The sequence below is a fragment of the Balaenoptera physalus genome, assembly GCF_965194825.1.
Source record: "Balaenoptera physalus genome assembly, chromosome: 5".
NCBI lineage: Eukaryota > Metazoa > Chordata > Mammalia > Artiodactyla > Balaenopteridae > Balaenoptera > Balaenoptera physalus.
The window spans coordinates 50,719,317-50,747,086 of NC_138884.1; the positions used below are offsets into that span (position 1 = coordinate 50,719,317).

At 35.5% G+C, this 27,770-nt stretch overlaps 1 protein-coding gene across 8 annotated transcripts in view; it reads left to right on the forward strand.

Annotated features, from left to right (window-relative positions):
• Positions 1-27,770, forward strand: part of PTPN13 (protein tyrosine phosphatase non-receptor type 13) — a 224,735-nt gene that overhangs the window by 73,292 nt on the left and 123,673 nt on the right. For all 8 annotated transcript variants that reach the window (XM_082463220.1, XM_082463219.1, XM_082463217.1 and 5 more), the window contains 4 exons: positions 7,114-7,292; positions 15,343-15,408; positions 17,524-17,709; positions 21,406-21,493. In XM_082463220.1, the coding sequence (XP_082319346.1) occupies positions 7,114-7,292; positions 15,343-15,408; positions 17,524-17,709; positions 21,406-21,493 (519 nt within the window). The remainder of the gene's footprint in view (positions 1-7,113; positions 7,293-15,342; positions 15,409-17,523; positions 17,710-21,405; positions 21,494-27,770) is intronic.

The following is a 27,770-nucleotide window of genomic DNA, read 5'->3' on the forward strand; positions in this document are numbered from 1 at the left end:
TATTCTAAACCATATTTTTTTCTGTTTGTGCATTGTTACACCAGATGATTGATTTAACACTGTGTGTGTGTGTGTGTGTGTGTCTGTGTGTATTTTTATGCACACATGAACTGAATTTTTGAGAGAATTCTGTATCATAGAATGACTTCATCAGATCCTTCAGAGTCTGAAACAGTGGCCTCTGCATAGATTTTTGCCAAGTACTATAATAGAACATATATGTGCTTAGATAGGCAAAGGGACTTTTCAGGTCAAAATGGTTTCGTTGTTGTTCGAAGTGTTTTAGATGGTTTGCTGATACTTTCGATTGTTTTGCCTTATCATGTTTGTTACCCAGTTATGATCATTTCTCTAATTTTTATACTGTAACTGGAAGGCCAAGAAAATTAAATGAAGGGGACAATCTAAAGGAAATGGTAAGACCCCTCAGTGGGGGGGAAACATATAGGTATGGGGCTTAGTTTAAGGGAACATTGGAAAGAAGCTCTAAGATGTTTCTTTGCATATCAAATTTCTGCTTATTTATAACTTTGCCTCTAACTGCTTGAAATTTTGATTAAGCAACTTTCTCTGTGGAATGTTTGGAAAAGTCTTTAAATAGAATCATTTGAGTCCTGGAATCAGTTCACATCAGATTTACTTTTAAACAATAATAGCATTCTTGAGGACAGTCATCACACAACTAAAACATTATGGGACACCAAATTACAAGCTTCTGGAATTCCATTTTTAAATATTCTTTTGTTAGCATTCTTTGAAGGATTTTGAATACATTTGCTTTAAATTCTTTTCTTTTAGTTAGAGAAGGAGGGTGAATTAGACTGATTGTAGCCATGACTCTAAATTTCCTCACTTGAAGGTTTGCATAACCCTTTACAGTTATTGAAAAATATATTTTGTGGTTTGTTTTCTGAAGAATGGAGCACTTAAATGTCGTGTGTGTGCTTTGGGAATTTGACAACAATGTAGTTTGTTGTCACAGCTGCTTTAGCTTTATTACAAGACATTTAAAAATCACATTTGAAAACAACAAAAATATTTGTGTCATTTATTTGTATGTGTGTTTTTTAACAAGTAAAAATATGACCCACGTTGGTAATTCTGTTTTTCACTGCTCTCTACCATTCCGGTGCTCCAAATTCTTGGAGTTTGTTCCTTGTACAAACTTAATAATTTCCTGACCATATGCCTTTGCTTTGGCTGTTTCTTCTCTTTGGAATCGCCCTCTTAACCATGGTCAAATCTTACTCATCTTAAAGGACCACATATTTTAAAAAATTAATTCTCTCTTCTTTGTAACTGAAGTAATTTCGTCTAAACTTCCTTTTGTTTTGTCTTTTAAATACCTTATACTTTTTATCTTGTATTTATTTATGAATACATTTTATCTCCCCAATAAAACTATGGACTCTATAAGCAAATGACTTGTAATTTTGAGAATATTATGTTTAAATATATAGTACTTAAAATAAGGGTATACTTTAGATGTTCAGTAAAGACAAAGAAACAAAAACCTATTGTATAAAGCAAAAGTTGAAAGATACAGTTCTTGTCAGAGTATTAGTTTTGCTGATCTTCATTGTGCTGATAAGTGAGTAGACCTCTTAATTTCAAAGTGATAAGCAATTATAGATTACTTTCACCTTCAACAGTTTCTGTTCTATGCTACCCTGTCAAGGAGAGGGTAGGGTCAGTCTGTTGCCTGGGATGAGGAGGAGGAGTGCAGCAAGCTCTTTTCAGGTCTGAGTGGATACCATTACCAAGAATGGCAGGACAAGACATAGCATTTAGACTTCTGGATGGCATTCATGCTTCTGTGTTAGCTGTGATCCCTAATAATTTATAAATTCAAATAGTAATAGATATACTAGAAACCATAATTCTGTCCCCAAATAAGGATGACAGGAATTAGGCATGAGAGTTAGAATCCCATCCTCCTCTCTTAGGTTCAGCAAGCTGGAAGAAAAGACTGAGAAGGAGCAGTTGGTCTTAAAGCTGGAGTACCCCACAGCACTGTCCAATGTCCTTGATTTCTTTTCTATCTTAACTCACTTTTTGGTCATCTCATCCAGTTACAAGGCTTTCAGTACCATCTATTAGACCAGTGACTCCCCAATTCAGACCATTCTCCCAAACTTGAGATGCAACTGCATATTTGACACATCCATTTGAATATCTAACAGATATCTTAAACTTAATAGGTCCCAAAGTAAAGTTCTAATTCCTACCACTATCTCCCAGCCCCTACCTCAGCAACCTATGCTATTCTTACAGTCTTCTTATTCTCAGTTGATGACACTCCATCCTTCCTGTTCCTGAGACCAAACTCTTGGAGTCATCCTGATTCCCCTCTTTCTCTCACTCCACATCCAGTCTGTCAGGAAATTTTGTTGTCACTACCTCTAAGATACATTTGCATTCCAACAGGTTCTCACTACCACTGTGGTTCCAGGTCATCATCATCTCATAACAGATATTAGTGCATTGCCTTCTGAATTGGTCTCCTAGTGTTTGTTCCCTTTAGTTGCTAATTTGAAAAGAATTGATTATAGACTATTTTATTATGTCCGTGACATGTGAAATCTCAATATTTTGAATAGCATTCTTTGGCAAAGAAAATATTCTTCTGCCTTGTTTGTGTTCTTCTCTGGCTGGATTCTGTGGTATTTGTGCATGAGATACCCAAGAAGAAGCTTTTAAAAGACTGTGTGGGGGCGGATCTTCAAGATGGCGGAGGAGTAAGATGTGGAGATCACCTTCCTCCCCACAAATACATCAAAAATATATCTGCATGTGGAACAACTCCTACAGAACATCTACTGAACGCTGGCAGAAGACCTCAGACTTCCCAAAAGGCAAGAAAATCCCCACGTACCTGGCTGTGAGGCTGAAAGGGTCTTGGTGCTCCAGCTGGGTGTCAGGACTGAGCCTCTGAGGTAGGAGAGCTGAGTTCAGGACGTTGGACTACCAGAGACCTCCAGGCCCCACGTAATATCAGTTGGTGAGAGCTCTCCCAGAGATCTCCATCTCAACACTAAGACCCAGCTCCACTCAACGACCAGCAAGCTGCAGTGCTGGACACCCCATGCCAAACAACTAGCAAGACAGGAACACAACCCCACCCATTAGCAGAGAGGCTGCCTAAAATCGTAATAAGGTCACAGACACCCCAAAACACACCACCGGATGTGGTCATGCCCACCAGAAAGACAGGATCCAGCCTCATCCACCAGAACACAGGCACCAGTCCCCTCCACCAGGATGCCTACACAGCCCACTGAACCAACCTCACCCACTGGGGGCAGACACCAAAAACAACAGGAGCTACAAACCTGCAGCCTGCGAAAAGGAGACCCCAAACACAGTAAGTTAAACAAAATGAGAAGACAGAGAAACATGCATCAAATGAAGGAGCAAGGTAAAAACCCACCAGACCAAACTAATGAAGAGGAAATAGGCAGTCTACCTGAAAAAGAATTCAGAGTAATGATAGTAAAGATGATCTAAAATCTTGGCTATAGAATGGAGAAAATACAAGAAAGGATTAACAAGGGCCTAGAAGAACTAAAGAGCAAACAAACAATGATGAACAACACAATAAATGAAATTAAAAATTCTCTAGAAGGAATCAGTAACAGAATAACTGAGGCAGAAGAATGGATAAGTGAGCTTGAAGATAAAATAGTGGAAATAACTACTGCAGAGCAGAATAAAGAAAGAAGAATGAAAAGAACTGAGGGCAGTCTCAGAGACCTCTGGGGCAACATTAAACGCACCAATGTTCGAATTATTGGGGTCCCAGAAGAAGAGAAAAAGAAAGGGACTGAGAAAATATTTGAAGAGATTATAGTTGAAAACTTCCCTAATATGGGAAAGGAAATAGTCAATCAAGTCCAGGAAGCACACAGAGTCCCATACAGGATAAATCCAAGGAGAAACACGCCAAGACACATATTAATCAAACTATCAAAAATTAAATACAAAGAAAAAATATTAAAAGCAGCAAGGGAAAAGCAACAATAGCATACAAGGGAATCCCCATAAGGTTAACAGCTGACCTTTTTGCAGAAACTCTGCAAGCCAGAAGGGAGTGGCAGGACATATTTAAAGTGATGAAAGGGAAAAACCTACAACCAAGATTACTCTACCCAGCAAGGATCTCATTCAGATTCGACAGAGAAATTGAAACCTTTACAGACAAGCAAAATCTAAGAGAATTCAGCACCACCAAGCTAGCTTTACAACAAATGTTCAAGGAACTTCTCTAGGCAGGAAACACAAGAGAAGGAAAAGACCTACAAAAACAATCCTGAAACAATTAAGAAAATGGTAATAGGAGCATACATATTGATAATTACCTTAAATGTAAATGGATTAAATGCGCCAACCAAAAGATATAGACTGGCTGAATGGATACAAACACAAGACCCATGTATATGCTGTCTACAAGAGACCCACTTCAGACCTAGGGACACATACCGTATGAAAATGAGGGGATTGAAAAAGATATTCCATGCAAATGGAAATCAAAAGAAAGCTGGAGTAGCAATTCTCATATCAGACAAAATAGACTTTAAAAGAAAGACTATTACAAGAGACAAAGAAGGACACTACATAATGATCAAGGGATCAATCCAAGAAGAAGATACAACAATTGTAAATATTTATGCACTCAACACAGGAGCACCTCAAAACATAAGGCAAATGCTAACAGCCATAAAAGGGGAAATCGACAGTAACACAATCATAGTAGGGGACTTTAACACTCCACTTTCACCAATGGACAAATCATCCAAAATGAAAATAAATAAGGGAACACAAGCTTTAAATGATACATTAAACAAGATGGACTTAATGGATATTTATAGGACATTCCATCCAAAAACAACAGAATACACTTTTTTCTCAAGCGCTCATGAAACATTCTCCAGGATAGATCATATCTTGGGTCACAAATCAAGCCTTGGTAAATTTTAAAAAATTAAAATCGTACCATGTATCTTTTCCGACCATAGCACTATGAGACTAGATATCAATTACAGGAAAAAAACTAAAAAATACAAACACATGGAGGCTAAACAATACACTACTCAGTAACCAAGAGATCACTGAAGAAATCAAAAAATACCTAGAAACAAATGACAATGAAAACATGATGACCCAAACCTAGAGGGAAGTTTATAGCAATACAGTCCTACCTCAAGAAACAAGAAAAATCTCAAGTAAAAGACAGTGTGTAAAGTGGCTGTGAAAGGCAACAGTATGCCTAAGCTTAACAGCTATGATGATTCATTGAAACATATTTTGCCTTGAGAATTCTGAGTCATGTTGTTAGCAACCTGATGTGTGGTTGAGTAGGAATGTGAGGACCACTGGTCTGTAACTCGGCCTCAGGGCCACATAAGATATGCTGACTGATTAAAGATGCATTCAAACACATTTTTCTTCCTTGACACAGTTGTTAAAGACATGTTTCAAATTCATAAGAATGCAGGAGGATGTACAGTTGGCTTTTTAATCTTCAAAGGAGAAATGAATTTTAATAGTTTACTTTTTTATCAGCGTAAGTCAAGTTCTGATGATCAGAATCTTGACCATAGGTAGAGGTTAAAAAGTCAGAAAGGATGGATGACTCAATTCTAATGAAAGTTGTTTTTAGGAAAGCATAGATACTGTATGTTTGATAAACTATTCCATAGACTTCTGTCAGTTTCTTATGATTTGACTTAGCAGTGTAACACATTCAGATTGAATAATCGTGGCATTGGCGGGCAACGGCCTTCTGTGACCTTCCTATAGAGATTTCTTGTGTCTGTAACTCAGTTTTATTTAACATTTACCTTAAAACCTATTTTAATTTCCTTTTGAAATGGGAGGTCAAATAATATTCCTTCTAGTAAGTCTGTTTTGTTGAGCCTAATGTATAGCTTTACTTAAAATCTAAGGACTTTTTTTTTAATACTCTTAAACTGAGCTCTTAGGCACCCATAAAGACAAACATCAAAACATAGCAAAATTAGAGGCCACATTGATCACATTTGGTAGCACAGAGCTGCCTGAAATTCTACTGAAATAATGAATAAATGCATACAAGACTATATACATCTTGATGCAAAAAGGAGGCTTTCATTGTAGTTGGAAACTACTAATTCTAAATCTGATGAATTATCAAAGGAATTATTTTCTATCAGTTTCAGAACACTGTAGTCTAAATCAGAGAATCTTAAGCTGGGGTCCATAAACGAGTTCTAAGGAGATCCATGAACACACACACACACACACACACATATATATATATATATATATATATATATATATATATATATATATATATATATAATTATTCATTCATTTATGGCTGCCTTGGGTCTTCGTTGCTGCACGCGGGCTTTCTCTAGTTGCGGCGAGTGGGGGCTGCTCTTCGTTGCGGTGCACGGGCTTCTTATTGCAGTGGCTTCTCCTGTTGCAGAGCACGGGCTCTGGGCACACGGGCTCAGTAGTTGTGGCTTGCAGGCCCTAGAGCACAGGCTCAGTAGTTGTGGCCCATGGGCTTAGTTGCTCCACGGCATGTGGGATCTTCCCGGACCAGGGCTCGAACCCATGTCCCCTGCATTGGCAGGCGGATTCTTAACCACTGCACCACCAGGGAAGTCCCCAAACACCTTTTGTTTACAAAGGTATTTATGGGCAGTTTTCTTGTAATGGTCTCTCAACCATAGTTTTTACCAAATCCTCAAAGGAATCCACGAACCACCCTCCACCCAACAAAATGTAAGAACTGTTGATTCTTATTCATATCTCTGTATCACTGTGATAAGTATTTGAACCAAGTATAGTCTTATGACTGACAATGAAAGTTCTCTATTTCTAGTTTCTAAGATCTGCCATCTAGTCTAAGTTTGAAAGACTAAGCCAAATCAAGGTGTTGTTGTTAATAATGCTAGCAGTATTAGGTGTATGAAACCCACTCTCATTTTGTAGCATGTTGATTTGGTGTATGTAACTGCACATATATATGAATATGCTGGGGTATTCATTTACGTGATCTATAATCACTTAATTTTAAGCATTTATCTTTCTTTTTTCTTTTCATTCTGTATGGTTACAAACCAGTAAGCATAGCTGATCCTGCTGCTCTTGGCTTCATCATTTCTCCATGGTCTCTGCTATTGCTGCCATCTGGTAGCGTGTCATTTACAGATGAAAATATTTCCAGTCAGGATCTTCGAGCATTCACTGCACCAGAGGTTCTTCAGAATCAATCACTAACTTCCCTCTCCGATGTTGAAAAGGTAACATTACGTCTTTTTTGCTTTATTTTGTTTTTTGTTTTGGTGGGGGTAGGAAAAGTAGACACTGGGCTACCTTCAACCCTCTGAAAAACATCCATTGAATTTAAAATGATCATGTTATCACTTATGTGTGGAATCTAAAAAATACAACAAACTAGTGAATATAACAAAAAAAAAATCAAACTCACAGATATAGAGAACAAATTGGTAGTTACCAATGGGGAGAGGGACAGGGAGAGGGGAGTAAGAGGTGCTAACTATTAGGTATAAAATAGGCTACAAGGATATATTGTACAACATGAGGAATATAGCCAAATATTTTATAATAACTATAAATGGAGCCTAACCTTTGAAAATTGTGAATCACTGTATTGTACACCTGTAACTTATGTAATATTGTACAGTAACTATACTTCAATTAAAAAATAAAATAAAATAAAATGATCATGTATTCCAAGAAGTTCATATTTAAAAATTCAAAGTAGTTTTATAAAAATGTATGGATCTAAGAAAAAATATGAAAAAAATGTGAGCCATTATTAATTCATGTTTTAAAATACTTATTAAATGCCTGCTGTGTATAAAACACTGTGCTTGGGAGGAAGATACAAAAATAACTGGACCTTCCTTCCTTCCTTCCTTCCTTCCTTCCTTCCTTTCTTCCTTCCTTCCTTCCTTCCTTCCTTCCTTCCTTCCTTCCTTTCTTCCTTCCTTCCTTCCTTCCTTCCTTCCTTCTTTCCTCCCTCCCTCCCTCCCTCCTTCCTTCCTTCCTTCCTTCCTTCCTTCCTTCCTTCCCTCCCCTCCCTCCCTCACTTCTTTCCTACTTTCCTCCTTCCTTCTCTTTTTTTCTTTCTCTCTCTCTTATTATTTGTCAACTTGATGGTTTTACAGTAGCAACTATCTGGTTAACGTTTGTTTATTAATTAAATAGATCTAATATATTTATAGCCTTTTTTGTGAGTTTTTCTAAGATGCTTAAAGAATTTTAAGATTTATTTTTCAGTCTTTGTATTTTATATCAACACTTTCTCATGTGTGGAAAATATTTTAAAAATTTGTTAATGATTATATATATATACACATATATGTATATCTATAATATAAGGCAAATTGAAACGAATGCTATATAGAGGGATAAAGTAGTTTGGAAGTTTCGAAGAGAAACAATTTCTAATTTAGAATGATACCGCAGAGAAGGTAGCATTTGTGTTGAGCTACAAAGAGTGAGTAGAATTTAGAAAATTGAAAATAGGTAGAAATGGGGATTCCCCTCAGGGTTGCTATGATGTGTAATGCTAAGGGGTAGGAAATTGTCCACTGTGATAGGGGAATGTTTGGTCAGACTGGCTGGGCTGGGGCATTCGCTACCTGGAAGGCTGTGGTTAAAGGGAGACTATAGGTCAGAATGAAGAACACTTTGAATGCCAGAACTTGAGACTTTCTTCTGGGGCATATTTTTAGGAGAGTGATATGATATAATTTGTTATTTCAGAGGGTAAGTTTGATGAAAGTGGATAACTAGGTGAGATGAAAGATTATGTAAGAATCTAACTGGGACACTTTAATAATCTGGGGGAAAGATCTAAAAATCGTGCAATGCCTTGGAACTATAGAGGGTGAGGATAATGGGGTTATGGTGGAAGCAAACCTGACAGAGTTTCGACAGTTGATTTGATGAAACAATGAAGATGGAAATGTTTATGATAGGAATATCCAGTTTGAGGATGGTAATGCCATTAACATCAGAAGATCTAATTTCATTATCAAGGCTATGAAAAGAAATTTTGGAACAAATATATATATTGTGTGTAGCAAGCTGTGATAATTTAGATAAGGAACTTTGGAGAATTCAGAATTTGCTATGGATATCATTTCCCATAATCAATGCATGTAAGTTCAAAAATTAACCTAATAATTTCCTAATAGTAAAATTGTGAAATCAAAAAGTATGTGCATTTAAATTTTTGACATATGGTTGACCCTTGAACAATGCCAGTTTGAACTGCATGGGCCCACTTACTCAGTTAAGTACAGATTCCTTAACAAAACATAGAAAACCTCTCCAGAGTCTGATTCCAACCATATTTCAACTCCTCTCTTTCAGAGGCACAAGTTGTAGTCAGTGATTATTAAACAGGTCCTATGCTTTGTGGCTTCACTCTTTTGTATAACAATGCTCTTCTGCATTTCTACATGTCCACATCCTATGTACCAACCTTTCTTTCAATCAGCATCTATTGAGAACTTATATATTCTACACTATATTAGGCCATAGGGTTACAAAGATGAATAAGAAATAGTCCTGGGACTTCCCTGGTGGCGCAGTGGTTAAGAATCTGCCTGCCAATGCAGGGGACACAGGTTCGAACCCTGGTCCGGGAAGATCCCACATGCCGCGGAGCAACTAAGCCCGTGCACCACAACTACTGAGCCTGCGCTCTAGAGCCCATGTTCCGCAGCAAGAGAAGCCACCGCAGTGAGAAGCCCGCGCACCGCCACGAACAGTAGCCCCTCCTCGCCGCCCGCATGCAGCACTGAAGACCGAATGCAGCCAAAAATAAATAAATATATTAAAAAAAAAAAAAAGAAAAGAAATAGTCCTTATCCTCAAAGGGCCAGCAGTGTAATGGACAGATAGACAAAAAGAAATTAATGATAGTAATAATAATAGTAATGGAAATATATACAATAATAGTGGATCTGTACAAAATATTAAGAGAGCACAGAGAGGGGACACATAACCTACATTCAAACCTCAGCTTAAACTCCCCCTGCTTTACATTTCTTCTATAATCATAAGTAATCTTGTCCTTTTGAATGTCCTTAGCACAAATTTACCACTTCTACTTTGTTTAATAGATGCATACATGTATATTCATATAGCTTTCTTTACTTAGAGTTCTGATTCTAGGAAAGGTACAACAGATTAAAGCCATGGTTTTGAATCAGAGGCCGCTTTATCTTCCAGCGGACAGTTGGCAATGTCTTGAGATATTTTTAGTTGTCATAACCGGTGGGGGGGCAGGGGGAGGAGGAGGAAGGTAGTTCTACTGGCATCTAGTGAGTAGAGGCCAGGGGTACTACTGTTATCCTACACAGGATAAATATCCACAGACTGCTGTCCACAGCAAAGATCCCAAATGTCAGTAGTACAGAGGAGTATAAGCCCTGGTTTAGAGGTTAAGAATATGGCTCTGGAGCCAGAATTTGAATCCTGCCCCTAGCACTTAACTACCTGTGTGACCTTGGACAAAAGTTACTTTCTCTCTCTGTAGTACTGAATAAGCTGAAGTATAAACTAAGCTTGACACACAGTAAACGTTATGTACATGCTTGCTGTTGATATTCTTATGTATTAGTATATAGTGGTATTATTGATCCAGAATGAGATATTTATATTTTACCACCATCCCGAGCTTAGTGACTTTCAGAAAAAATGTTGAACGACTAAATGGATAGTTAATTAGCTCTTCTATAAATGCTATCTTCTAGAACCAGTTCCTTTATCATTTAACCCTGTGTATGAATCATCATTATGAAAAGCAGCCACTTCTACAAGAAACCATCCTGGCTTGCTATTACACTAAGGGAAGGGAATAGATTTCCTCTGTGCTATCCATCAGGAACAGATAGGTACTGAGATCTTTGATACAAATAGGGCCTTGGCAAAGATCACAAAGCAAAAAATTCCCTTGGAAGCTAAATAAATATGCAGTAGAAGTGAGAGGCAGATCAAAACCTTTTTTAAAAAAAAAACTTCTAATGCCTGACGTCTTTTAATCCCTGGGTTTACTAATCTTTAATAGAAGATATTCGTTAGTTGTATTATGTGGGCCATCGTATTCTCCTTTTTTTCTGCTTATGTAAAAACCAAAGAAACATATGAAGGCCAAATAATTGCCTGTTTTTGAATAATCACTCCTTGTATGACCTTCTCCTTTCCATATAATGACTGTAACTAAACTATAACCCATTCGTTGCTATTTATCAACCAGGTGAACTAAGTGCTCTCAGTGGTATTGCAGCGTTACTGTGTTAATTTAGTTACACCTTAGTATCACTGATCTTCTTTCTGCCTGTATCTTTTCAGGTTGCATCAACAATAGAAACTCTTAGCTTATGAATAATGTATATGGAAGTATTATCCATATTTACTTTACAGATTATTTTGGAATAAATGTAAAAGTAAAGCATTTTTCTTTGTATACTATACAAACTTTTTCTCAAATATTAATAATATCTCTCTAATATTAGATACCAGGTATTATTATACATTACTTTAACAAAGATCTGATGTATCTGGAGTTATTTATTTAACAAAATTTTAAATGATTCTTAAAATATTAAAAATTTTGAACCCATAAAGCACTATTCTAATAAAATAGCAACTATCATTTCTGCATGTTTTTTCTATATATAGATATTTCATATCTATATGTATTAAGCAGGGGTCTCCAGAGAAACCGGATCAATAGGATATGTGTGTTTGTGTGCATGCGCACGCGCGTGTGTATATAAAGAGAGACTTATTAGCTCATGTAATTATGGAGGCAGACAATTCCCAAGATCTGCAAGGTAAGCCAGCAAGCTGGAGACCCAGGAGAGCCAATGGTGTAGTTCCGGTCTGAGAACCAGGTGAACTGAGGGTGTAGTTCCACTCTGAAGGCCAACAGGCTCAGGACCCAGGAAGAGCTGGTATTTCGGATCAAATCCAAAGGTAACAAAAAGTTGATGTCCTAGTTTGAAGGCAGTCAGAAAGAAAGAGTTCTTTCTTACCTGCGGGTGGGTAAACTATTTTGTTCTATTCAGGCCTTCAAATAATTGGATGAGGACCACCTATATTGGGGAGAGCAGTCTGCCTTGCTCAGTTTACTTGCTTCCAAAAACACTCTCACAGAAGCACCCAGAATAATGTTTTTTTTAATTTATTTATTTATTTATTTATTTTTGGCTATGTTGGGTCTTCGTTTCTGTGCGAGGGCTTTCTCTAGTTGCTGCAAGCGGGGGCCACTCTTCATCGCGGTGCGCAGGCCTCTCACTATCGTGACCTCTCTTGTTGCGGAGCACAGGCTCCAGACGTGCAGGCTCAGTAGTTGTGGCTCACGTGCCCAGTTGCTCCGCGGCATGTGGGATCTTCCCAGACCAGGGCTCGAACCCGTGTCCCCTTCATTGGCAGGCAGATTCTCAACCACTGCGCCACCAGGGAAGCCCCAGAATAATGTTTGACCAAATATCTAGGCATCCCATGGTCAAGTCAAGTTGACACATAAAATTAATCATTATACTATATACATAAATGATCAACAGATGTATAATTTTATAATCTAGTTTTTAAAATAATGTTAATAATTTTATATAGTCTTGTATAAAAATTATTAAAATAAAATAACTCAATTAGCCTCCTGACAAGTAAATGTAGTAAAGAATTTTAAAATACTACCAGTATCTCAAAGGATCACAGATCCAAATTAATATATTAAGAGAAATATATTTGAGTATGCAATTAGTCATTTTTGCTAAAGGTATGAAAAATATTTTTCACATATGAGACTCTTTGAAAAGGTGTTCCCATGTGAGATTCTTTGAATTCTAAACAGAAATATGATACAAATAGCCTACATCATGCTGCCTTGAACTTTATGCACATTTACTTGAATTCAGTAGGCATGTATTGAATATCTATTATGTACAAGTTCTGTGTTAACTGCTAAGAGGGATATTAAGATGTGTTAAAAAGGCTTTCTCAAGGAAGACAAACAAGGACACATCTTAACTATGTTACAGGTAGTATTAGTTAACTGTTTCATTAGAGATACAAATGAAATAATAACTATCATATAAGAGAGAATGCTTTATCCTGTTTGAGAAGATTTATATAGCATACATAATAGATAACATCATCTCTGGACTATCAATAATGGGTGGAACTTTTATTGACGGATGAAAAAAAATTTTTGGTAGGAAGAACTGCTCAAGAAACGCTGGGAAAGAGAAAGATTTATTTTGCCAACAGAGAATTATATAGTAGTTCTGAAGTGTCAAGTGTGATAGAGGAAGGAGTGATAATTGAAGGAAAACTTAAAAACCTGTCTGGGGGCTTCCCTGGTGGCACAGTGGTTAAGAATCCGCCTGCCAATGCAGGGAACACGGGTTCGAGCCCTGGTCCGGGAAGATCCCACATGCCGCGGAGCAACTAAGCCCGTGCACCACAACTACTGAGCCTGTGCTCTAGAGCCCGCGTGCCACGACTGCTGAGGCCTGCGCGCCTAGAGCCGGTGCTCCGCAACAAGAGAAGCCACGACAATGAGAAGCCTGCGCACCGTAATGAAGAGTAGCCCCCCCTCGCCGCAACTAGAGAAAGCCTGCACGAGGCAACGAAGACCCAACACAGCCAAAAATAAATAAATAAACTTATTAAAAAAAAAAAAAAAAACCTGCCTGGAAAATGGAGGTAGACGCAGGTCAGAGTGAGCCTTGCATATCATCATAAAGAATTTGGATTTTTGCAAATTGGGAACCATGAAAATATTTGAAAAGAGGAACAACTAATCTGTAATTTAGGAATAATTTAAGAGGCAATACTAGGAATAGATTAAAATGCTGTGAGATTGTAAGGATACCCAGTTTTATTTGTATTTACCTCACCTATATCTAAAGAGGATTCGAGACAGTTTGTATAATTAAAAAATACAGGTGAGAAAATAAGGGCAAAATGAAAAGAAAAAATAAAGACAAGAAAATAAGATGGCCCTGGAGTAAGATTGGTGCAAAAAATGCTCATGGTAAGATTATTCAGTACTGGTAGAGATGGGCTAAAAGTCTAGCTCTGAAATTGCTTAACAGGAGAACTGGAAAATGATTACTTATAAGGATTAACTGTCCTCACTTCAGGCTGATAATCTTGCTCCCTGTTTCACAGGGGAAAAAAGTAGAAGCGATCAGGAGACTTCTCCCAAGATCCCACAACTGGACTACCTACATAAATTTTCATATTCTTTGCTTCCCTACTTCAGAAGAACTGTGACAGAGGTGTCAAGCCAACTCCTTCCTTTGTGCATTAGCTTCCGCTTCCTCCCGCTTACTCAGCAGTGTTCTCCCAACAGTCTCGTCTCTCTCCTGCAGTTCCAGTTTTCCCTGTTGGATCATTCCTACTAGCATAAAAATGTTGTCCTTTTTTCAGTCTTTAAGAAGCAAACAAACAATGAAAAAGGAATCTTTTCTGACCCAACTTTTTTCTCTATCTACCACTACCCCATCCATTCTTAGTAAGAAAAAGGCTAATCAGAACTGCAATGAGATTTTTCTTCTCTTTTCAGTTTGGTAAAAATCCAAATCTTCATAACACATTCTATGGATAAGGCTTGTGAAAAAATCATATGTTGCTGGTAGAAATGCAAAATGATAAAACGTCTGTGGGGGAAATCTGACAAAATGTATCAAAACTATAGATGATTTACTCTTTTATTCATAATCTAAGGGAGTCAATTCAAGAGGAATACCTGCATGTACAAAATGACATCACAAGGCTGTTTGCTAAAACATTTTTTATAATAGCAAAAGTTTAGGAAAATTCTAATTGCCCATTAATAACAGATCAGTTAAGTAAACAATGCTATAGCCACAAAATGGAGTTCTATGCAGCAGTAAAAAGAATGAGATCTCTAAACATTGATATGGAAATGCCTGTCTTGTTAAATTAAAACTGCAAGGTGTCGAGTAATTTTTTAAATTTCTGGCCTTTTGTAAAAGAAGGGGAAAGTAAGACTATTCATATTTGCTTGAGCTTTCATAAAGAAACTTTAAGTAAGAACTAATAAAAATGATTACTCATAGCAGACAGTCTAGAAAGTTGGCGGAAAAAAAAAGTCTGTTCTCATCATTTCCAGTCCTATTTTCTATTTTAAACTCTCACATACTTTAATGCAAAATCTGAAATGATGATTTTCTCAAATCATGTGTTACACTTTCTTTGGAGCAAAGTCATGAATATATAGTACTTGCTAAATTAAGTTTTTACATAAAATGATTTTTTTAAAAATTCTATTCCTAGATCCATATTTATTCTCTTGGAATGACATTGTATTGGGGGGCTGATCATGAAGTACCTCAGAGCCAAGTAAGTCAAGTTGTCACATTTGTACAACTTTACACTTTTTAAGAAGTTCTGTGTATTTATGTGTTCTACAGTGTGTTGTCAGGCACACCAGTGTTTCTATACTGGTTGTTCACATTAATAATGTCACACCCTCAGAATGAAATAATAAAGTACTAAAGAAATTATTTTTCTTAGACTGTTCTTAGAATTATAGCAGTCACTACCTGTTTCAACAGTTCACTCTGTGAAATATAGTAGCCTCTTCAAAATTATAGCGAGAGAAATGGGAGTCCACTTTATTTCTTTTAATTTAATGACTGATAAAGGGGGATTGTAAATTTCTTTGATGATTCATTCTTGAACAGAAAGTGATAACCTTTTTTGATGCAAAAACTGTAGGAATAATAGTAGCTCTAACTATGTCTCAGAGTTTATACTTCATTACTTTTTCTCTTGTCACTTCAAAATCATACTTCACTACTCCTGCAGCAGCAGACACAGATATTAAAGTAACACTTTGTGGGGTCTTAGGCTCTGATGATCATTGGTCTGCTTCTAGTCTTTATTTTCTAAAATAACTGATTTCCTGAAGACACAATAATAAACATAGTAATAAATATAATCAAAAATTTTAAAATAACTGTACTTCATCAAAGATGTAGCATACAGAATTGTGTCATTTTAGGCATTTAGAACTCCAAACAAAAGTAACTAGGTGTGTTTTGTTTTTGTTTTTTTTATCAAATTAAGAAGCAGTAAGTATTTTAGGCTTTTATTCTAAAATTCAGACATCTTAAGATCCATGAAAAACGAATGATGGTCTTCAACTTGTTTTGGTTTCATTTTACATCATGAAAAATACTGTATATTTACTTTCCTCAGTTTCAATTCTATAAATATAAATGAGAAAGTTAAATTATTACTGGAAATAATAGGGTCATTTTATAGAACCTAACTTACATGTAAAATGTGATCACAGCCTATAATTTAACACTTTCTCTTTTCTGGTAACTGAAAATAAAGTCAATATATCTATAATGTGTAAATTGGAAGGGAAGTATAAACATTTACTTCTATTTTACTGTCAGATATCGTAACTGTTTTGGAAATATTTAATATTAATTCAAAAGTATTTATTAAGCACCTACCTTATGTCAGACACTGTACCAGACACTAGGAATATAATGTCCCACGTCTGTGGAGTCCTATCACAGGTACAGACAACCAAAATAACCAATTACAATGCAATGTGACCAATGCTATGTTAGGGTAAATGGAGGGTGCTATGGAAAACCAAGCGTTGGAGCCTCTAACTAGACTTGGAGGGTTAGGATAGGTTTTTTAAAGGACATTGCTGCTAAGCTGAGCTCTATAAGATGCAATATAATACCCAGATGGATGAGAAGTGGAAGGGAAGGGTCACAGGTAAAGCATATGTTTAAACCAAAGTGGATGTACCAGTTCAAACACCCATAAGCAATGCTTTTCTCCTCACCACTACTTCATATTATCAGTCTTTTATTTTAACCATTCTAGTGAGCGTATATATAGTGACTTCTTTCTGTGGTTTTAATTTGCATTTCTTGGTATGATTATTGGACATTTAGATAAAATATTCTATAAATTATGTCAACTAATTAAAAAAAAAACTCACATTTTGCCTTCTGTTTCACCAGCATAATGAGAACTTATATTTAAATGACCTTGAGTCATTGCAATATTTGAAATCTCTTCTAAGTTATCATGAGTGTCAAATTACATTAAATATATATCAAATATATTCCTTTTTTGAAATGTTAGGAAATTGTTTATTCCCCCCAAGTAGTGTATATATATAAACTGCTTACCAAAATACTTGGATAACCAAAACATTCCATTTCTTAATCATACCAAAACACCCCAGAGTTTTTCTATAATACCTCCTATCTTAGGAGATGTCTGTTAACCAACTTCTGCTAATAAAATTTTTGGATTATAAAAATGTAAAATATAGTCAAATAGACATGCTACTAGATAAGAAATTTATTTCCTCCAGGTGTGTTTGGTGTGGTTCCTGTGACTCTTGGAATGGTTTGTCTTGTGTTAGTTAGATTTACTCACACTTGCCAACATGACTTTTTCTTTCTTTATATGCAGCCTATCAAGCTTGGAGATCATCTCAACAGTATACTGCTTGGAATGTGTGAGGATGTTATTTATGCTCGGGTTTCTGTTCGGACTGTCCTGGACGCTTGCAGTGCCCACATTAGGAATAGCAATTGTGCACCCTCATTTTCCTACGTGAAGCAGTTGGTAAAACTGGTTCTGGGAAATCTTTCTGGGGTAAGCCACAGTTCCAATTGGTTCCTATAGTCGTACTTTAAAATTTAGTAGCATTTCACAAAATTTTCTTTAAATATGGATAGCATTTTCTCAGTGAAGACTAGGAACAGGAGATTGAATTTCAGGTTCTAATGTTAATTGTTTATTTGAAACAGTACTGAAAAATCTAGAAGCCCATTGCAATAATTTAAGTCTCCTAGATTTTATGGGAATTAGTCTTTTTTTAGAACTTTATTCTAGCAGGTATTATAGAATCACAGCATGTTAGAGCTGAGAAGTCTTCTTGCCTCTTTCTTACATCTTTTCCTATGGAGCTTTCAGTAAGTGATTCTATCTACTGTGAAAGTCGTATGGACACGCAAAATGGGTTTTAGAATTATTTAAATGCGCTTTCTGTTGCTTTATACCTCTTTCTTGCCCACTTATTAGTCTGGACCTCTTAGGTATTCTCAAACCCTCCCTACCTTCTTTGGACATCGGCACCTGATATGTAAGGGGGATGCATGCTTGTATCCCTACTAGATTGCCCCAAAACTGAGACTCCTTTATTTTCTCTCTTGTCTTAGATATGAAGAATCCCAAGACTAACAATCTCTATATCTAATAGTCCCATTGCTGCATTTCTTAAGCTATATTCTATCCTATTTACTCTAGTTTGGACCCCCACCTTGGTTTTTGATATTTGATGTAGGTCTAAACTTTATCTGCTTTTACCCTTTAGGTTATGGTGCCTTAGTCCCCCTCCTTTATGTAGGCTTTGGATAGATTTACCACTGTCACACAGGGTTCTTGCTGGCTTCCTCTTAATTCCTCATCCCTAAGGGTTTAGTTCTGCCATCTTAACCAGGATGTCATATGGCTGGCAGGGGTATATCCAAATTCCACATGCTTTACCAGTTGATAAGAAACAGGCTCATGAAGTCTTCTAGGCAAATGGTTTGTAAACTGTACCCCAAGGAGCCTTTGCGATTCTGTAGTCAGAGGAAGGGAGGTAGTAGAGGCTAAGTGAAGAGAGTTCTCGGCTGCTTATTTCCCCTCCTTAACTAGAGCTGATTTATTTGTTTATATTCCTGTATGTGATTTTTTTTTTGGAACAAAGATAAAGCTACTAAAACTTTGGTCCTCTATTCAGACCAAAGTTTCCCAGATATTTTGAAATATATTTTTGTTTAAAACATTTCTCTATGGTCAAATAAAGTTGAGGAAAAATTATTTTAGGAAAATTAAGTATATTTTCACTGTAGAACTTCCCAGAGCCTTTAATACACTAAGTTGTATTACTAACCCTCAAGAGGGATAGGCACATAGGTGAAACATTTCCCAAACTTATATTGGCCTTTTTTCACAGATCTTCTCATAATACTGATGTTCTGTAAAAACTCGCTCTGAGGAACATTGATATGTACTAACTCCTTCACTTTATGGGACTTATGTTTCCTGTTAATCAGCCAGGGATTTAAAAGCTATGAGATTTTGAGGGGAAAGGATACAAGTAATGACTGCGTTGAAAGATAGCGCTTTGAGCTAGATCCTGTAGACTAGATAGAAAGGGTAATCCAGGCAGAGGGAAGTAAACTTGGACAAATGCTGTGAGATGGGAAAGAGCAGGATGTTTGAGGAACAGTAATAAGTCTGATATGGGGTGTGCTGTGGGGTTGTTTAGTGGGAGAGAAGAATAGAAAGGTCAGTTGGAATCAGCATGTAGAGAGCCTGCCTTTCTAAGTAGAAATAATAACGCTCCCCTCATCCATTGCTCTTGGCCAGTCTCCTGGACATCACTGGGCAGAAGTAACTCTCACAGCTACCATTTTTTAAGTGTTTACTTTGTGCCAGGCACTGTGCTGAATGACTTATGTGCTTTTTCACATCTATTCATCACAACCCCAGGTTACAAGAGATAATTTCATCCTCATTTTAGAGATAATGAAACTGGGGCTCAAATAGATTAAATAACTTGCCCATGGCCACACACACGGTAAATGACAGAGACACTATTGGAATCTGGATCTCTCTGACCCCAAAGCCATTAGCTGTCAGCCATTATGCTCCTTGGAAGCTGTCGTTGCCTCCAGTTGCTGATAGAACGAGTTAGTCTTTCACTCAGTGTGAAATTCACTACAAGTGACCATAATTCTTACTCACTTAAAATTAATTAGCATAGAGTAAAAGTCAGTAGTCCAGCTTAGTTGTCCTGGTTTTTCCACTGATTTATATATCATGCTTGACCTCAATTTTACTTACCTGTAAAATAGGAATAATGGTACATACCATCCACCCATATTACTGAACAGTTTTGAAAATAATTATTTCAATGTTGATGAGCTGCTTCAAGGTCCTTAGAACTTTTCCTTCTATTTCTCCCTTTACTGTAATATGAAGATAATAATAATATATACCACATGAGGTTTTTGGATAATTGAGTAACATAAAGTATGTAAAGCACTTAAGGTAGTGCCTGCTTTATAGTAATTGCTCAGTAAATGACAACTATTATTAATAGTAGTGTCAATGCAGGAATTCACAAAGATGATACAGGATTTTATCTCTTTATTTACTGCCAATATAGTGCAATGTGGACCAGTATTATTTATATAATTTAAATGATAACATCATTTCAGAAATAGTTCCATTTAAGTCTTCTTATAGGTAGGAAGCATAATACCTCGAATACTACCTTAAATGGATTTTTAATTCATACTTAAATAAGTTTCACTCATGGAGGAATATTAAAATGTATGTGTGCGTGTGTGTAAACAGGTAAGTGTGCATGTTCTTGGTGCCAGAGTTAAGTAATTTCTCTTCACCGTTCTCTCTCCTTACATTTATTTCTTGAAGTTTCTACTCTAATTGATCAGATGAATAAACTCAGTATTCTAACATTTCACCCCTTGTAATGTGGAATTTGATGTGCTTTATTTTAAACAAGTGCCCTCGGTTGAAGTTATTAAAGTTTAAGACTGCTTAAACATTTTGTTCTATAGGGTCTCAAAAGAGCATTGATTTAAATTTAATTGTCATCCCTCAATATGTCCATTTAGTTTAAAATATTTCTCAAATGTAATTTCTGGTAGGCAAAATCTAGAAAATTATTTTTGAAAATAATTTAAATCAGCACCCTCAGTGCATAGTTAGAATTAGGAGAGAGCTTTATCATACCAGAATTAATATGGTTTTTAAATTATCATCACACTTGAGAGGTGAAAGTAGTTATCAGTTTGGAAAAAAAAAGAACACTTCAAGTGTGTTGTTTTGAAATGGAACTCATTTTAACTTCTTTAATTTGGCTAATTTTGTTCCCTAGTTAGCAGATTACTCTTTTTTTTTTTTTTTAACATCTTTATTGGAGTATAATTGCTTTACAATGGTGTGTTAGTTTCTTCTTTATAACAAAGTGAATCAGTTATACATATACATATGTTCCCATATCTCTTCCCTCTTGCGTCTCCCTCCCTCTCAAGCAGATTAGTCTTTGATAGATGTTTCTTGGCTTTTATTTCCTGAAGATGAATTGGCCAGAACTAAGCTACATAAATCTTATCCAAGGAATATATATTAACAATAGCAGACGTGGAGTGTTTTTACTTAAATGTTATACTCTCCAAAAATTATCTAACTGGTGTCATTCTGTAGACAATTACCATGAAAATAAAAGGGAGATTCTATTGTCAAACTTGACTTTTGATTACCTATGTACAGACGGATCAGCTTTCCCGTAACAGTGAGCAAAAGCCTGATCGAAGCCAGACTATCCGAGACCGATTGAGAGGAAAAGGATTACCAACAGGTAAGAGTATATTAATAGGAAATTTTTAGGCTTTAACCTTAGTTATTGTTTCCTTTACAAAATCATACTTAACCTAGCTTGGAAATCTGGTAATTGTGACCATAATCATAACATAAGTGTGCAAAGTGGAGGCACTGTACAGATAGGAATGCTAGGTATATTAATATATGTGTATTAATATATAAATCCATGATAGTTATGCAGAAAATGTTAATACAATCAGGACACCATGGTAAATAATTTCTTTCCCAATATTGTTATTGTAGCAATAATATCATTTATTTACTTTATCATGGTATTTTGTATTAAAAATACATTTAAAGTACGACAAATTTAAAGTACTCACATATTTATGAACATAAATGCTACTAAAACAAAAGTTTCAGAAAGCAACATTATTCTTGTTGCACACTGTTATTTTCTATTCTGTTTCTTTTTTTAATGCTAATCGCAGCCCACTGAATTGATTATATGACCAACGAATTTCATGACTTAAGAGTTACCAAATACTAACTTAGGTTATATGATGCTGACTAAGTAAAGACTGATGAAGAGTGGTTTTGCTATTTGCCAATAGCATTAGATAATTATAGGTTCTACATAGTTATTAAATTGATTTTTTGAGGAAATGAATAGAAATTCAAAACACAAGAAATGGAAGTAGAAAAACTAAATTTTTATGTGAAAGTTTATTTTTCAGTGGTAAGTTTCAAGCTTGGCTTATTTATAAAATGAACTTTTGTTTTTGTTGATTATCTTTGTTCTCTTTTCATCAAGCAATATTGATAATTATAATTTAAACGTTAACAAAAATATTTTGTGGGTGAAATATTTTATTGTCTTAAGTCTTGAAGCTGGGGTTAAAGTAAATGTAAATATTGCTTAAATATATTCTAATAAAACATTCTAATTGATATAGTCAGATTAAAATGTTAAGATGTTTAACTGCTTAATTAGATAATCAGAGCACAGCTATCTTATTTAAAACCTATGAGAAACTCTCATTGTGAAAACTAAATGTAGACATTTGTTTATCCAGACTAAATGTTTTGCAGAATTCAGAACGCTCATGTCTGAGAGGGAAGGATGTGCCCTAAGCAAGTGTACTGCTTATCTTAAGAAGTCAAAGAAAAGCAATAAAATCATTTCTAATGGAGTGATTCTGTAATAATGCAGTTAGTTCCGTGTCTGTTTTGGTACTTTCATTTTACTTATTGAGAATAAGGATTGTTTTTCTGAAAAGGTATCTTAGCTTTCATATCATCAATATAGTCAATTTACTTCAGGTTACATAAAGTTCTGTTTCTAATACATATATTATTAGTCTATGCGTGGGTCAGAAAAGAAGGCAGACTTTGTTTAACTTAGTTTTTACAATGCTTTGATGACAATTTAAAAAAAAGTATTTTTAACCCTTCCTTGTGTTTTCTTACTATATTTACGTCCTTATATGTATATAGACACCTTCCTCTCATAGGTAAAAATCTGTTTTCTTTTATCTTAAAACAATACTAGGATTTGAGGTAAGATATCATGTGAACCTTGGTGCTAAGAATAGCAACACTTTGTTAATCTATCAAATTTTGAATCAATTCCCTGTTTTAGAACGAGTCTTTTTCAAGGAGACACAATGAATTTTTTTTTTTTTTTGGCTGCGTTGGGTCTTCGTTGCTGTGTGCAGGCTTTCTCTAGTTGTGGAGAGTGGGGGCTACTCTTTGTTGCGGTGCTCAGGCTTCTCATTGCGGTGGCTTCTCTTGTTGTGGAGCACGGGCTCTAGGCGCACGGGCTTCAGTAGTTGCAGCACACAGGCTCAGTAGTTGCAGCACGCGAGCCCTAGAGTATGAGGACTTCAGTAGTTGCGGCGCGCAGGCTCTAGAGCACAGGCTCAGTAGTTGTGGCACATGGGCTTAGTTGCTCCACGGCATGTAGGATCTTCCTGGACCAGGGATCGAACCCATGTCCCCTGCATTGGCAGGCAGATTCTTTTTTTTTTTTTTTTTTTTTTTTAACATCTTTATTGAAGTATAATTGCCTTACAATGGTGTGTTAGCTTCTGCTTTATAACAAAGTGAATCAGTTATACATATACAATATGTTCCCATTTCTCTTCCCTCTTGCATCTCCCTCCCTCCCACCCTCCCCATCCCATCCCTCTAGATGGTCACAAAGCACCAAGCTGATCTCTGGCAGGCAGATTCTTAACCACTGCACCACCAGGGAGGTCCACAGTGAATACTTTAATAAATAAACATTAGATTTAAAAGAAATGATTTGTTTCTCTTATTTATCATCTTTCTATTTCTTCCTCCCTTCTTATTCTCCTCTTATCTCCCTTTCTCTCCTCCTTGCTTCCTTATTTCTCTTTCCTGTTCTTTCTCTCTTTTCGTAGTTCCCTTCTGTCATCTCCTGCTGTCATTAAGTGGCCAGGATATGAAATTGAAGTTTGTATGCTTGGTTGTTACTTGTTGATTTAGTAAATATGTTATATTATTATTAATTTTTAGAGATAGTTTGTTTTTTCTAAGAATAAAAAATGTTCCCAAATATATGAGACCCCCCATTCTATCCCTCTTCATCATGAATCTACAGAATCTGCAGAAAAAGATCACCCCGCCATATTTAGTTTATCAAATTTTAACGACTCACAAGTGTTAACATAGTTTAGATTATATTACTTTCAATGATTCAGAGTCTTATTGTTTCAGACATCAATTGTTATATAATATTTTAGAGGTAGCAATAGAGATTGAACTGAATCTATGCCAACTCTATAACATACTTTTTTTTTTTTTACTGGTAAGTTATTTTATTTTATTTTATTTTTTTAATTTTCATTTTGTATTGGAGTATAGTTGATTTAACAATGTTGTGTTAGTTTCAGGTGTACAGCAAAGTGATTCAGTTATATCAATACATACACATGTATCTATTCTTTTTCAAATTCTTTTCCCATTTAGGTTATTACAGAGTATTGAGCAGAGTTCCCTGTGATATACAGTAATTCCTTGTTGGTTATATGTTTTATCTATAGCATACTTTAAATAGCAGGTTATTTACTTGTCATTTACATATATACATATATTTGTGAAAGCCATATACAAAATTAAGCTTTCTGGACACATAGATGCTAGAGATGGGGAAAATCTAAGCATGTTAGTTTTTGTGTTAGTTTTGTGTTAAATGAATATTTGTTGATTGAATGAGTATGAGAAAAAGTTTTATAAAAATATTAGATATAGTAATACATTTGTAATAAAATGTTAATGGTTCTGGAAAGAAATATATGAGACTCTATGATTTAATTTTTTAGATAGCCTATTTTAAGCATTAAGTTGTGTGCAGAGTAAAAAAATAAACTGTAGTTCACCATCTTGGCTCATGTTATTAGACTATTTTATTATAACAACAAATGTATCAGAAGTTTTAAACCAAAGTATTAATGCCTTTTATTTATGACTTTGTTTTTGCAATATTAAGACTTAGTATTACTGTCTAATAGTGCTCTAGAATTCTTATGACTAATAGACTGTGAAGTGACTGTAGTAACTTAAGTCAGAAGTGACTTAAGTGACTTAAGTGAAGAAGTGACTGTAGTAACTTAAGAAAATTAACAGAGAAATCTTTAAATAGACTGTACATAGATTTTAATTTTCTAATAATCCTGTCTCCTTATTGGAGAGTACAATCTCCCCAATATCTAAACTCAAGAGAATTTGTAAGGAATTACAATTTATCACTCAGGATAAACCTAAATTAGTTCCTGTAGTTGGGGTAGAACTAGAGGTCCTTATACTTAAAGAAACAATAGCCTTTTGGATCCTCAGCCCGTCTTAGCCGTTGCTTACCATAATATTACTGCTCAACGTCTCTTTTAATTTATCTTTAATAAATTTGTAAAACCACATCTCAAGGACAGAATCCACATAGTATACTAATTATAGACATTACCAGACAGAAGCAATTAGGAACTAATAGTCAGTGGCACACACTTATTAATATAACTCTTAAGATTAAAAAAACTCATGAAGAAGAAATATTCTACTAGGACACTGGTGTTACCTTTGGACAGTGCCAGTTCTTAACTGTCAGTGGTCACTTGCAGCAAAGCAACATTGTTGTATTACATTAGTAGTAAAGCATTCTCTTTGATGCAGACCAACCTAAAGCCTATATGTAGTGATAACTTAGTTTATTAGATTCCTGACCACTGTTCTCAATAAATAAAATGTCAAGATGGGCAGTGAGATACAGAAGTAGATTAAAAGAAGTAAGCAATTTTAGACATAATGCCTCGTATCTAAGTGATCTGATTGTTCAACTAAAACTTAAGAATAAAATTTTTCATCTATGAGTAAATGACCATAAAAGGTCTCTCCTTACATCTTACCTCTGAGATCTGTTACAGAAGCTAAGGCCTAAACTAGTGGGCTGTTCGCCTCCACTCTGTTATATAATACTGTCAATGCTGATAAAAGGCTTCACTAAGCAGAAAGAAATCAAACATTTCCTGCCAAGAAAGCTTAAGTTGGAAACCTACACCTTGATCAGATCAGCATGATAGTGCTTCAGAACTTGGGCGTACTGATAATATCATGTTTCTTTTTTTATGTACCTGAACACATTTGTGAAGACAGATGGGGAATCGGGGAGCCTCTTTTAATACTGAAATGTCATTTTGAAGTTAGCTTCTAAGAGATGCTGTGAATTTTTTGAGTCTCAGTGTGAGGAGAAAGATGAATGATGATATCCCATTAAGGATGATGTTCATCATAAATAACAAAAATAGTTAAAACACAATGTACTTTGCAAGGAAGATTTTTTCAATTTAATTTAATAAATGGAATATGTTATATTATGAATACTCTTTATGATCGTAAAATCTTTTATTCATAGCTCTTCAACGTTTACTTATTGTTTGCCATTTACTTTTTAGCAAACTAGCGCACCCTCCGAAAGGAAAATGTTTGTGGTTTCATTTTAAATTTGAATACTTATAATTGTATGTAATCTAATCTTGTCTGTAAACTGTTTCTGAATTCAGAGCATCCTTAAAGGTGGAAAAATCTACCTATAGTCACTAATTGTTCTGTTGTGAATAACTTGATTTTTTAAATTATAGAATCTAAAACTTTTCCAGGAGATCTTTTGATTTCTGGTTTTATGACTTTCTCTCAAAAGAACTTAAATTCTCCCTCAGTAGATAATTATATGCTGAGAAAAATAAAATAGAAACAAAAAAGAAGCAAAATTTAGAACTTTATGTTGCTGCTTGTTCAGAAGAGCTCATAATAGTTCACATGGGTTAGTTCGTTTATCCTGTCACCTCTAAGAAGAAGACATAACAAATTATTTTCATTTTTGTAGATGAAGGAAATGAGAAACAAATTAAGTGGCTTGCCCCAGCTCATGGACTGAATGACAAAGCTAGTTAAAACCCCATCTTTTTTTTTTTTTTTTTTTTAAACCCCATCTTTTGACAGTAATCTTTCTGGTAGATTATGCTACCTAAATTGACTTTAAAAGGTTTCAAAAGTTATATAACCAGTCCATTCTGCAAGCAGTTTTTTGGAATTTCTTTTATCAGGAACAGTAAATACAAAAATGAGTAAGACATGATCCCTTATGTTATTGTTCCAGTTGGGGGTGGGGGTGAGGAAATGAGTAGGAGTGATGACAGATATATAATAAAATGGATAATTTTAATACAGTGAGAGAATGTCTTCATAGAGGTCCAGCATGCTCTGTGAGTTTAGATGAAGGAGCTTCTAACTCTGCCAGCATAGGAAAATACCACAGAAAGTTCCACCTGAAATCTTTTAAAAAGTAGCTACAATGGCATTGCTTTCAGAAATACCTTTAGTTTAATTTCCTGTGATCAAAATGAGTAGTGAGCATAGCTATTAGGTGAACTTAATTAATGATTTCAGTGCTGTTTTTTGCTTGTTTAATAAAGTAATTATAATAGCCTGGGCACATGTTTGGAAAGATATGGAAAGCATCTGAAGAAATTGCATTTTGTCTAGTCTCAAATATAGTTATTTGAGATGACACTGGTATTAACAGTAGATGGTTTTCACTTGTTTACTAGACTGAAGCATCTAATAAGAGGGCCTAGAATTCCATGTTTTTCCTCATTTATATGGCCAAATGCTATATTTGAACTCTAATACTGAGTTCCCAGATTAGTGAAATTTTTTCCCTAGTGCTTTAGCAACACAAAGCAACCATGATACTGTATTGCTGGGTATGATGCCATATGTATTTTATCCACCTGTGA